The sequence below is a fragment of the Amphiprion ocellaris genome, chromosome 13, assembly GCF_022539595.1.
Source record: "Amphiprion ocellaris isolate individual 3 ecotype Okinawa chromosome 13, ASM2253959v1, whole genome shotgun sequence".
Classification (NCBI taxonomy): Eukaryota; Metazoa; Chordata; class Actinopteri; family Pomacentridae; genus Amphiprion; species Amphiprion ocellaris.
The window spans coordinates 14,299,020-14,313,135 of record NC_072778.1 but is presented as its reverse complement, the minus strand read 5'-3'; the positions used below and the strand labels follow the sequence as shown (position 1 = coordinate 14,313,135).

General features: G+C 39.6%; 1 protein-coding gene across 9 annotated transcripts in view; it reads right to left on the bottom strand.

The window, feature by feature from the left end:
• Positions 1–14,116, bottom strand: part of drp2 (dystrophin related protein 2) — a 182,836-nt gene that overhangs the window by 32,383 nt on the left and 136,337 nt on the right. For all 9 annotated transcript variants that reach the window (XM_055016642.1, XM_055016641.1, XM_035949728.2 and 6 more), the window contains 5 exons: positions 13,902–14,013; positions 11,977–12,133; positions 9,124–9,270; positions 4,489–4,567; positions 1,748–1,808 (listed from right to left, as the gene is read on the bottom strand). In XM_055016642.1, the coding sequence (XP_054872617.1) occupies positions 1,748–1,808; positions 4,489–4,567; positions 9,124–9,270; positions 11,977–12,133; positions 13,902–14,013 (556 nt within the window). The remainder of the gene's footprint in view (positions 1–1,747; positions 1,809–4,488; positions 4,568–9,123; positions 9,271–11,976; positions 12,134–13,901; positions 14,014–14,116) is intronic.

Here is a 14,116-nt window from a genome sequence, read left to right as displayed (position 1 = left end):
AAAGTAGTTTTTCTACTTGTAATTGTTGTCAGTAAGAAAACTTTCCTATGACTCATCCCTAGATTTAAACTATTTCTAAATTTCTTTGTGGTCAGAGTAGATTATATTTTAAATAGGTATTATACAGGAGAAAAAAAAGATGAATCTGGGTTTGGGTAGGATTTTGCTGTTGAAGGTGTATTTGCTTTAAAATCTTTAAAAGCTAAATGAAGACCTCTTAATGCCGCCCACATCTCTGATTTCTTTAGCAATTTAAAAGACCTAGTGCAGCCCTCACTGATGGACTTTCTTTCCAGCTGGAAAAACAAAATGTCTTATTTATGTGCCACAAAAATAATGACAAGTGTGGATAACATGGCCAAAGTTAAAGCAGATAATAAAGGTTTTTGTGATCTGCACTGCAGATTTTATGCTGTCTGTTGTAGTTAGGGTAGATTCATCCGTCACTAGTAATTGGTCATTGCAGAAGAGAGAGTAAATCCCAATGTGAGCATGATGTTAGAGGTAAAATCAGAACGGTAATCTGGTCAAATTATCAAGTTATGACAATGATACCCATTAAAGCTGGTTCAGGCATTATACTTTTGGGCAACATTGGACAAAAATTACACATCAACCTTTCAGCATGTTGTATTTCAAGTGATCTGAGAGTAAAGTAGACTTCTGCACATCGTCTTGGCTTTGTTTTCAGCCTTTACTAAATCTGTTTTGCAACAGGAGATTTGAGTCAAATACGGGTGTTTTCGCCCGGAGCAGGTGAGATGTTATAAAGAGTAACAAAGTCTACAGTGAAAACAGGATGCAGTGGCAAAGTAGGTTATATGGAGGAGTTTCTCTTGGGAGTGCGGGGATTGAATCCCATGTAAAGCTAAACATGATTGTTGACTTTTAGCTTGACTATCTTCACATCTTCTTCTCTTATTTGTTTGTTTTTTTACACTTACAAGATTTCTGTCCACACTAACTTTAATGTTTCACTGTCTTTTTGAAATGGCACCATTTGAACAAGCTGTACTCTACAGCCCCACCCCCTACTGGGCTGTATCGACTTGAAAAAAGAAAACAAAACCAAAGTGCACTAATTCAGAACCACTGTCAGCCAGTTACAGTAGTTTTAAATAGAAATATCAGAGTTCAGTGAAGTTTGGTGTGGAGCTGTGAAAACCAAATGACTTTAAATCCCTATTCATGTTTGAGCTGTCTAATGATTTGTTGGCATGGTTGAATTTCCGGTCGGTTGGGTTTCACTTTGAGCAGTTCTTGACCCATTCTACAATGTAGAGAGCATGTTTCACTATTATTAGAGTGATATTTTATTTGTTGTGTCTTAAATAAAATGGAATCTTCCAGCTTTGTCACCGTGTCTTTCTTTTTTCCTTCTAGTTTTCCATTCATAATAGAATTGCACAAATAATGCTACCTTTCTCCCCCTTTGTCAGCATTGCAGAAGACTGAACTTTATTGGAAATGTTCATGAACTACAATAACTGTGGTTTCAGGCTTATTTATAGTGTAAGCAGCGATGTCATGGCCTGCCTGTTGATCTGTACAAAGCGCTGAAAGGCCCATTAAAATGTGTAGTAGGAGTTAACACATTGTACAAAAGGTGAAATGCACTGTGTCTACTCAGCTTTCACCATTCCAGTTTGTCCAAAAAAGAGAAATTACCCACTTTAATCCAGCCACTTAACCTGCCATGAAAAAAGTACATTAACTCCGACAATGCAGACCCGGATGTTGCACTTACTTGATGTAGTAGGGCACTTTGTTCGGGGAGATGGCACGCTCCCACGGTATCTGCACTGAACCTGTGCAAACACACACAGACAAAATCAATTTCAAAATAGGCATGTCATGGATGAAAAGCCACTGTACACAATGTCCCTGACAGCATGTCCAGACACCGTGCCAATTCAGACCTTAACAGAGCTGCTCCGATGTACAACAGCCGCAGTAAAGTCAAAGAGACAACTCTATTGTGTGGGGTTTCCACAGAGTGCTGGTTTGTTTGGCCCCGCCTAATAGAATATGGGAGGTAGACGAGTCGCTGAGACAAGATGACTGTAGCATTTCAACCGGCCTCCAAACGGAACCGCAGGGGGTTCGGTTTGGAGGATCAAAGAGGACAGGCTACATTAGCAGAAGCGATAGGCTAACAGCACACAACACACTGACACAAAGGCATACATGCAACACTCTATACAAATACATTACGTCACTGTTCATTACTGTATTGTGACATGACACAATGCAGACTTGCATGTTGTTGCCTGTAATATGTGAATATGTGAAAAATACACATATACAGATTGAAGTAGAGTCACAAATCTGGAAGTGGAAGAATTCAGATACCTGACTTAAGTATTATTACATTACTTGTAGTAGCGTAATATATAATACTTCAGTCAGATATCTGACTTAAGTATTATATATTACGCTACTACAAGTAAAAGTCCAATATTGAAAATTTGACTCAAGTATCAAAAGCAAAGGATTGACATATGAGTACTGTGATTACTAGATTGTCATATGATTAAATAGTGAGGTTGTTAGTTGATTAACAGAATAGGGGAGAAAAAACGGTTCTGCCACACAAATGTGAATGATTTCTTTTCTTTTTTTTATTTTCTAATCTCTTCTCTTTGAGCATCACATTGTTATTTAAATAAAGCAATTGCAGAAATCCAGAGGAAAACTCTTTCTTTGGTGGAACCGGCTGAAACTCATAGACTTTGTAAGCATGATAAGAGGCCTCAACGAGAGCCTTAGTTAATCACAAAACAGAAAAAAATTGAAAACCCCTATTTGTTTTCGATCATCCAAACACACACACACAAACGCACGCGCACACACACACACACACACACACGCAGTATGTACAATAAAGGCTAACATGCCTTTCACATGGCCATGAAAGTCTGTGTATCATAGATATTATCTGCCCACATCCATGACTCTGCAGACATCTGTATGCAGCCAAAATTTGTCACCATGTAGACTTTATAGGGTAAGATTTTATTATCATTGCACACAGTATAACAAAATGCAGTCTTCACATATTCCAGTTTGTTAGGAAGCTGTGGTCAGACCACAGTCAACCACATAATGGTGCTCCTGCAGCAGACAGGTTTAAGAGTCTTGCTTCAGGGTCCAACGGTGACGGCTTAACCACTGAGAAACCACTACCCTGTGTAGGTGGTAGAGCATGCTATCCACCAATGGCAAGGTTGGTGGTTCAGTCGTCGGCCTTTCCATGTGCCAAAGCGTCCTTAGGCGAGACAATGAACCCTGCATTGGTCCCAGTGGAAGGCTAGCGCCTTGCTCTGCCACCACTGGTATGTGTGTGTGAAAACAAATGGTGCTCAAAACAAACTCTGTTTGAGGAGATTCTCTATCATTCACAGCTTCAAAACTCATCATTAAAGAGCTGAATTTGAATAATTTTGTGCTGGACTTTGAAGACACTTTGATTTGTACATGCTTTCCATCAGCTGTACCCAAACACAGTGGAAAGTTCCTGTGTTATGCCCGCCCACCGTGCACGGCACACCTTAGGAATAATCACATTTGCACGGTGCTACAGCCCAATCCGTATCTAGCTGCAATGTTCTGTAAAAAGTACAAAGTCACAGCCAGCCTTTCAGAAACAACCACAGGGGCCTCATGTGTTTTTCTGTATTGGATGTGAGGGGCAATGCGACCGTCTGCAGGCTAGACCAATGTGTACCTATTGTAGGATAAATAACCGTGTCCATTGTTCACTTTCAAAGTCTTGATCAGTCAGCACACCAGGGTCTGGAAACCATGAATTGGCCTCAAGGAACATAATTCTGCCATAAGCACTATATACTGTATAATATGAAAAAAACCGAGCTGAAATATAGGCATGCTGGTGCATAAAAAACAAACAGACGTAACCCCAGACGTTTCTGCAGGGTGCAGTGGGCTGTGCTGGCAGCGGAGTACTGCTATATAAGCCCCAGTGTGGCTTCTCTGATCCAGCGTGACAGCAGTAAATCTGGATGGGGCTGGCGAGGACACTGGCGACGCACAAGTACACAGCACCACTCGCACAGGCAGCGCTGCAACATTCAGCCTTTTCATTTCTTCATCAGTTTAAACTTGGTAAAGCACATTTTCAGGCCCCCTGCTACATCTTTGTAGCCTTTGAAGAGGAGCAGGTAAAAGAAGAGACAGAATTCACAAATATGTATCTGCTCAAATGAGAGCAATGATTGTTGTGATGAGCATCACCGGGGACGCTTATGATGAAGACAGATGAACAAAGCCTGCCAGCTCCACCTCTAACCCAAATACACACAACCACACACACTAACGCGGCAGTTTACAGCCTTATCACAGCTAAACTGTAACACAATTAACCTGCTTTCAGTCACACACGCACTCAGAGATGGTGCCTCGGCACAGCATGGCACAGATTGAAGCAACTTGAGGCAGCAACTTCAAATAGCAGAAGAGGACTCTTACTGGAAAGGAAGTGTTGCGATCCAGGGCCAAAGTCTCTGTGTGCGTCCTGGAGCTGCTTCAGCCGCTCCTCTATCGAACCCTGAAGACGCACACAAACACACACACACACACACAAGCAAAGTTAAATCAAAGGGAACCGTGGTGTTTGTCCTGCTTCTTCATAAATCCCCACAATAGAAATGCACACACACAGACCACCTGCTTCTCCTCCATTAGTTAAATGCTGAATATAAATTATGTCTTTTTTTTTCTCTGCTGGACCTCTTGAAGGACTTTGAAAGTCTTTGAAGAGCAGCAGGTAGGAAATGAAGACAGAGATTAGGGAATAATGTATTTTGTTGAAACGAGGACAGCGGTTCCTGGTTGCAGTGTCAGTGTGGAAAAGAAGAACCCGAAAAGAAGATGAAATAGGAGAGAAAGAGGAGGGGGTGTTGCATCAATAACCATGGAGACTGAGTTGACAAAATTAAGTTTGCCATTGCCTTTGTAAAAACATTTCACATCAGTTATGTTTCCCACCAAATGGGATTTAGTCTACCTAATCCTGGTTTATTTGAAAAGTATTGGATTTGGCACATGAATCATTGTCAGCTGGATGTTGAAATGAGTCCTCAAACAATGGGAGTTAAATCCACTCGCTGTGAGGTAGAGAGACAGATAAAATGAGAAAAAGAAAAGAGAAAGAGCGACTTCAAAGAGGAGCACAGGCAATGGGTCGTAATGTGTGAAGTTTGATGTATTAAGTTAAACATTTCTCAGTGTACACACATCATTGCTCCCTCACCAGAAAGTAAAAAAATATATAATCTGAAGCATGATTTAAATTGGTTGGGACTAATATAGAGCATTGTCAATGTGCCGTGGAGATGTTACTGCCAACTGTGCAGTGTTGTACAATCTATTCGTTGTACAGGCAATTTGAGCTGCCATAAGGAAGGCAAATGACTAAATTATCCATGATCGACAAATATTAGCAAATCAAATTTGGAAATACATTTTCCCAAACGTCAGAGCAGCCAAAATTGAGAGGGCACAGGATGTTGCTGGGATTTAGCATTTATCATTTTAATTAAGAGAGAAATGGGACACAGAGAGGGAGACAAAGAAAAAGGTTTCTCCATTCTGCTTGTTTTTTTTTTCTGTCAAGATGCCACGTCTGTGCATCTTATTGCACTGAAATTAATAATGTGGATGAGCAGAGGCAGCGAGGTGCAAGCGAGGCAGCTGAACAAAGGCTGACGGGATTTTCTCAACAACCATTTTCAACACCTGTCTCCTCATGTGTCGCTTGAACTCTACTGATGTAATGGAAAATCTGAGAGCAATCCAAGATGTGTGAGATGAAAATGTGCTGGTAACTACAAACACTGATATATTGACCATAGGAGAGAATTTGGAGCTTCTCACTTACTTCCTAAATCAAAGACCAGAGGACACACTCAAGTGGCAACCTCTGACGCTGAAAAATGAAGCTGACGCGAGTGGCAAAACCTGCAGTATCTCTGATAGCCACATGAGGCAGGCTCCCCATTGAGCCCCCTGTAAAAATGTTCAACTTTACAAAAGTAATAAGTGTGTTTGCAGCCTTGTACAGAAACTAATTGTGGTCTTTATGCCAATTGCCCCATTCATGACAACCATACAGGGGCTGAACTTCTATATAAATCTTCATTTCAAATTTTATTAGGTTTTGACATTCTGCATAATTAGAACGTGGGTAACATCACAGGACAGTCCATGACCCAGAGATGTTTGCATGACCAACCTTATGCTGTCTAACTTTGCTGATTTTTAGATTTGACAGGAGTTATGAGGAGACAGCTAATCAGTAAACCCATAAATATCAGAGGGTTTGTCCTTCTTTGTATACAGTCAATAGACGCATTACTAACTGCATCACACAGTGCAGCAAATGTCCTCCGAAGGAACTTTTTCGTGAAGATTCTCTTAAGTTCCAATGCAAAGCGACATCAATTAGCAGCTAGCAGACAGATAAGCCTCCATTTCAGGGCACTTTATTCTCAAAATTTCATGAGGCTTTAAGAATAGGTGCTTTAATTGATTTAAGAAGTGCCCTCTTCATGTAAGTACATGAGTTCAAATCTTGATTGATTTTCATGCACACTCACCGAACACTTGTTGGAAACACAATAAGAATTCAGAGTTTGGCCTCATTTTTTTCTGAGAAGAGGCTCTACTCTGGCTGGCATGAATTCCACAAGATGTTGGAAAAATTCCTTCATGCCCACAGTACTGAATGACAGATTTTCTACATATTTGTCAGCTGCACATTCATACAGAAACTCTTGTTCTACCACATACCCAAAGGTGTGCTACTGGATTCATATCTGGTGGCTGTGGAGGCTATTTAAGTAAAAGGATTATTACTGTCAGGTTCATTACACCTGTTTGAGATGAGTTTTGCTTTGCAATATGAAGCATTATCATGTTGGAAGTGTCCACAAGAAGATGAGTAAATTGCAGTTACAAAGAGATGCGCATGGTCAGCAACAATACTCAGAGAAGATGTGCTTTCAAACAATAATTGATTGGTATTAAGGGACCCAAAGTGTGTCAAGAGAACACGTTAGTCTTTAAAAAATTGCTCTGTGTCTTTCTCTCTAAATGTCCAGTTTATGATGATGTGTAAAAGCGCTAAATATCAGTGCCCCATTTCCCAGTTTATTCCTCTTGAGGGTTTTCTGTATTTTCATTCTGCGAATGCTGTTAAATTTCCACATGCATTTCTGAAAGCATCACTTAAGAAGGCGCATATGCACGCTGTTAACAGCTTCGTAATGCACTCAAGATGATGCTGAATATACTTATGCTATGCTATATATTAAAAATGCATACAAAGTGTAAGTGCTGTAAAAGAGTCAAAGAAATGTTTTATTCTTGGAACTGTTAGGCACCAAAATGGAGCTTAATGAACAGTTTAAGCAGTAAACTTGGAATGATTTAGCTGCTGCTCGAGACAGACGTTGCTCTTGAACTTACATTAAAACTAAAACAAGCCTTCATCTAAGCTTTTCATCATCTAATGTAAATGTCAGTCTGTCATCAGTTCTGTACCACATCTGTACAGAAAAGATATGAAGCCTCAAACATAATATCAAGAAAGTGTCATTTCAGCTAGAATAAATTATTATAATAAACAGGAAGAAAGATCAGAGGGTGATAATGACAGAAACTGGCAGGACAATTAAGCAAATGAATCAATTAATTAATGTGTGTGTGTGTGTGTGTGTGTGTGTGTGTGTGTGTGTCAGTGTGTGTGTTTGTGTTATTTAATTATAATTTTAAATATTATCATGTCTGATACATCAAACATCACCTAACAAAGAACTGCAATGTTAATGATGAAAGTATATCAGACTTAAAAATGAATCAACACAATAAATATAAATTCCAGAGCTCATTAAAATTCTGTTATCGTCCTACTAGTAAGTAATAGGAGGCTCTTATTCATTCATATACTGTCTTCTCTACAGTAACAATGCTTTTGGGAAACAGCTCTGAAGCTTTAAAATATTCACTAAGATGCTTTTCAGAACAAGGCCTTGGATTGACTAAATAAATTCAATCCAGTAGTTGTATGCCGTAACTATTAAGTGCAATTTAAATGATTTTCTCATCTCCTTAAACTGAGTTTCTTTAAAAAAAAAAAAAAAAAAAAAAAAAAGCGAGTCCATCACAGGAACGAAATGTTCCTGAATAACAACAGCTGTTAGAAAACAGGTTCATACTGAGACTTGTACCTAAAAGTGGCAGGAATTTGATAAATTTCATACTTTCATTGAAAAGTCAACACTCATTCACTCACTGTGTGAAGAATTACTCAATATAATAAGCAGTCTTTTAATTGATTTGAACCAGTGGCTGCCTGGAACACAAAGAAAACTAAAACTGCACAGTATGATTTAAAAACAGGAAAGAAATAGTTCAATATCTTGGAAAATGAGCTAATTCTCTTTTCTTTCTCAGTCTTAGAGGTAAGAAGATTGTTAACACTCTCATATCTTGCACAGCAAGTACAGAATCTGGAGGGGATTAGCCTAGCTTAGCATAAAGACTAGAGTCCGGAAACAGCTGAATACATTTACCAAAGCAACCACACCTGACTGACTGAAACATATTGCATTTCATTTATTTAATCTACACACAAACAGTATAGAAAAAATACTCTTTGTAGTGTGAAGTTGCTGATGGGTGATATTATCTAGTCTATGTACTGTGACTGTAGACATAAGCAAATAATCATATTTTCCAACATGTTGAATTACTCCTTCAAATATACAAAGGCTGTGGTGTTTGTATTCAGTGGTTTTACCACTTGCTGTGAGTTAACTGCAAGAATATCACACTCCAAACATTCTCTGACCTCCCTCTTCAGTCGTATCGAAATATCTCATCGCACACACGGCCTTTAATCCGTCTCAATGAACACACTGTTGTCTCCCACAAAAAGATGTGAAAAGCATTAAACAGTTGGAAGCCAGAAGATGAGGCGCCATTAAAGCCTCAAACATTAAACATGAAATCGCTCTCTTATGTCCTCTGTAAATTTCACTTCTGGAGAAGCTGCTGCTGACAAAGTCAAATAGGCAACACGGACTCAGCAGTGAACTCTACCTGAAGCACTTTCCATCTGCTGTTGAGATGCTCCAGGGCTCGGGCATTCTCCATCGACAAATGGACATCGGAGATCGCCAGCTGGTGGGCTAGATCATTGATGTGCTTCATGCCCTCTTTCACCTGGGTCAGCTCCTCCTTAAATAACTGCAGAGGCAAGACAAGCAGAGGATCAGAGGTGGGCAGCTGTGAAAAAAAAAAGAGCAGTGGAAAAATGAGAGGGAGAAAACAGATACAAAATATAATAAATTTCAAATAATGTCAAACCCAGACGGAGTGAGAGGGCAGTTCAGAAATATTCCATCTGGACCAACTCCTCTCTAATTAAAATACTTGCAGCTTTCAAATGCTTCAGAAACGGTTTGGCAGCAGCCATGTCTTACCATTCCTACAATCAAAGAGAAGGAATGCATAATGATATTGAACTAGCAGCAGTCTGTGTTCATAGAGGATTATCTGTGTGAATAATGAGGGAAACCAGGGAATGTATAACTACAGGATGACAGAGTGTGTGGGCAGTTTATGTTTGCATGTGTTTGTCCATTTACTGATGTCGGTGTCAGGGCTTGTACTTGGTTTATAATTTTTATATTGTGTGTAAACTGTTGCCATAGACTTTCACAAACTTCACAGTGCTACATCTAATCTTAAATCAACTTCTATGTAAATAAAGACACCAAAAATAAAGAAGACATGATTCTAACAACTACAGTTTCATCATGTTTTTTTCTACAATTATTGGTGTCTTTATCTGACAGTACAGAGTACAGACACAAAAAGATTTTAAAAATAAAGGATTGGAAGTGAATGTTACAAGAAGCAGTCAGTAGAAAAAAGCTGTGAAGTCCAACAAACTGAACCCAGCAACAGCCGGCAGTCGCATGTCTTTTGGGAGTTACGTCTCTGCATATCTTTCTAATGGAGTCATTTCTCCAGCACATTAAAACAGTGCTCAAATACAAATGTTACTAAAATCAAATTAAGTTTTCATGTTCTCCATGATGGATGATCCACTGTAGCTGGAGCTATTTATAACCCTGAGAAGGCTCTTCTTCACACTGGAAAGATGTGAAACTGACCAAGTGGCTTCTAATGATGATCCTAAGAGCTTCGATAAAAAGCAACTGAACTTCTATTCTGGGCTCTAAAAGATGGTAAATGGTAAATGGTCTGCACTTATATAATGCCTTTCTACCTTAGTGGTACTGAAAGCGCTTTGCAGTGTTTCCTATTCACTCCTTCACACACACATTCACTCAGCAAGGTCCACAGAGCTGCCATGCAAGCTGCCTGCCTGCCACTGGGAGCAAATTCAAGTTCAGTGCTTTGCCCAAGGACATTTCGACACGTGGAGAGGCAGGGGATCAAACCACCAACCTTGCGATTAGTGGACAGCCTGCTCTATTAGTCCAGTTGCTTTTTAGTGAAGCTCCCAGAATTACTGAGACCTGGAAGACTGAGAATCCACACAGACTTCTGTTGATGCAGGGCATGAATCCCTGATTAGTCAAAATATGGTTCCTGTGTTCAGACACCAGCAGGTAGCATAAAGGACTAACAGAAATGGAAATCAAAACTGTTATTATAGGAGTCTGGGTGTCTGGTCTGCGTGTCAATGCATACCGTATGAGAAACTAAAAGTCAGTAAAGAGAAAAATAACATATTTCAATAATTTATAATTGTTTAAGTATTTTTGTTTTTCAAAAAACAGGTTTAGCTCTGTCAGCTTTATCCTATGGAGACTTAGAGGGAGCTATGAGTCTATCTGTAATAATGCGTCAACACAAAGAAACAAATAATTATGCACGCTCATGCACCCAGAGGAAACCCGCGTCCTGCTGTGAGGCGACAGCGCTAATCACTGTGCTGCTTCTTTCTCAGTTACATGTCATAGCAATCATGTGTTTAGACTTGATTAGTCAGAACAACACATTTCTAGATGTCCTCTTGGGATTTTGGGAAGCAATTACAGGCTCTTTTTTTCCTTTACAATTTTCTGACAATTTATATATACACAATCATGCATTTATAATTCATGGCGAGAATAAACCTTTGTAGCAGCTCCTAGTGCCGAATGTGGCTTTCTAATGGTGTCCTACGTTTATTCACGTGTCTTCTTTTGAATGTGCATACATGTGCGTGTAAATCCAAGTTGTGAGGGAGTACAGATGAGGTCAGCTGACGGGCCTACCCTAAAGACTGAGCTGAACATGTGCTGGCTGTGACAGGAGTCCAAACACTGACATGATTATTGTGAAGTGCCCTCGCTTCTAATGAATAGCGCCACACAATTACAGGCGGCAGCAGCAGCAGCAGCAGCTCGGCACTCCATAATGACTAAACCAATGACCTGCCATTTGTATAACAACATCTATTCAACCGAAGATTGTAACCCCTGTCATCTAGCAGTGTCATTTTGAAGTGTCATGTCCTTGTCATCCTCTGTTAGATCACAGTCACTCTGATAGAGATATGTACACAGCAAACCAAAATAAACATTTTATAGCAACACAGTCTGAAACGGATCTCTCACTTAATCATGACTAACATATCATGGCTGTGTTTTTTTTATTATTATTTAAAAAAAAAAAACCCTGGATGTCACTGTTTTGATGTTTGTTTACGACGTGTCAGTGTCATAATGTGTGTTTTTTTCAGGGATAGCTGGAGGCGATTATCTCAGAGGAGACAATTAAGTCACTCTACAGGTAAAATCAATTTATATCAGGGTTTATGATAATGTGTCTGCATGTACAAGTGAGTGTGTGTGTGCGCATGTGTGTGTGTGAAAGAAATAAAACCAGAGAGAAGAGAATTTGTGCTGCAGTGCGGTTTGCTGTGTGTGGGTCTACCTTGGTAGCGTCTATGTGGTCCTGCAGAGAGTCGATGAAGAGGTCTCCAACAGGCTCCCAGGCGTCCCTCACCCCCTCCGCCTGCTCCAGGGCCCCCGCCAGCTCCTCCATCGCTGCTTGGATCTGAAGAAGACGCTCCAGTGTCCTCTCCATGTGTCTGAGGGGTTGTGTTGAAAATGCAGTTCATTACACTTAAGTACCTGATTCATTAAAATTTGGAACCGATTTGAGTTAGAGCTTAAAAAAAAGAAAAATCAATCAAAATCCACAGAGCATGCAGTCAAACACGCCATTTATCCAAATTTACAGACTGTCATTTTAGTAGGGCTGTGTGCATAATTGCACATTTCATTCCATCAGTTCTAAATGCCTTTTTCGCAGAAAACAAGTTAGTGAGCTCTGAACTTTCAGGATCCAAAAGTTGATAAATGTGTTTTCCTAATTGCTTCTGTAATGGATTATAGTTGCCACATTTTGTAATCAGGTTATGGTAATTGTATTTTGTGCAACATATTGCTGCATAACCCTGCTGAATCAGCACACCCATTCACGGAAAGAAAAAACACTCTCAACCTGCATAGCTCTGAAAGTCACATGCATTTAGGTGCTGTATGGTCTTCTTTAAAAATAATCATTAATATATGTCTAATGATTCCATATTTTATCAAATATATAGGAACAGAATTCTCTCCTTGCTTTTCTCTCCTGTTACACACAGCCTAATGAGCTATAAACTGACTGCCAATGGCATTTACCAACAGCAACAAAAGAAACAAACAAACAATAAACATACAGAATCGACAGTCTTTCAGCATTTGACATGCTGCTATATCACTTATATTGAAGAATTAACAAATTCCTCATGACTGGACTGAAAATAGCCAGTTTGTTTTCTCTTGTATGAATTTAAGTAGTGGATTTTGGAGTGATTTTTTGACTGCATGGGCTGTAAAATTTGCCTAATTCACTGCTGTCATAGGACAGCAGTGAATAGTATAGTGAATTATACAAGTGAATTATAGAATTAGAAACTCCAATAAAAAATTAATCACCAAAACTGGAGTTCCAAGGTGTTTTAGAGGACAAAAGGGCCGTTATTCCGAACGAAAATCTGTCTGAATATATCCCACTAGTACTGACCTTGAGTATATATTTTATATTATCATTGCTGTTTAAAATTTTGCTCCATTCACAATAACCTCGAAAATCTCCTTGCACTTTTGCAGTTTACAACAAGGGCCAATGATAAGAAAGAGTGCAGTAACCCAGAGGAGGACGAGGTAGCCAAGTACTTTACTGAATGTAAAGGACAAATATTAACCCATTCCTTCAACATCCTACTTACATTAAGCAAGAGAGTATGATCAGCAAGATGTAGTCTTTACAGAGAAAATGGTCCATGTGAGTGACTTTTTATCATACTTGATCATATTAAATTGTTAATACAGATGCATCAAAGTATAAGCAGCTTTTTACTGCTGTATCGGATAAAGATGGAACTCCTTCAAAGGGTCACGAGATAAATTTGTGGATTTATGAGATGATTAGTGGGGTTAGAAAGAAATTTTAAAAAAAGAAAAGGAAAAAGAAAGTTTTGCTGTACAAGTTTGAAGGCTTTAATCTCTGTTTTATCCCCGAGGGACCTCAATCAATTATTGAAACGACAGTAAGTTCAGAGGGGAAATGTATCTTTGGTGGAACTTCTAACAACCAGATATCTGAAATGTGACAAGCTGTCAGATAAATGTAGTGGATTTTCCCTTGAAATGTAGCAGACCAGAAGTAGAAAGTTGCATGCTGTGGAAAAACTAAAGTACAGGTACCTCAAATTAGCAGTTGAATAGCAAAGTACCTGAGTAAATTTACCTGCAGGAACCACACCACTGAATAAGATCTATACGATGCTTTAAAAGAAAGTGCCTGACCTGTGGCGGTCCACACAGCGAGCTGTCAGCTTTTCCCACAGGTCACTGGCCACGTTCGCCTGCTTCCATACAGAGCGGCTCACATTCAAGATCCGCCGGCGAGGAGACACCTCTGCAGAAGGTGGAAGAGGTTAGATAGGGCCATGCAGGGGTAAAAGCATAAAGGTGCAAAGGTGCAAGTGAAAGCAAAAAAAAAGAGCAGACAGGGAAATAAC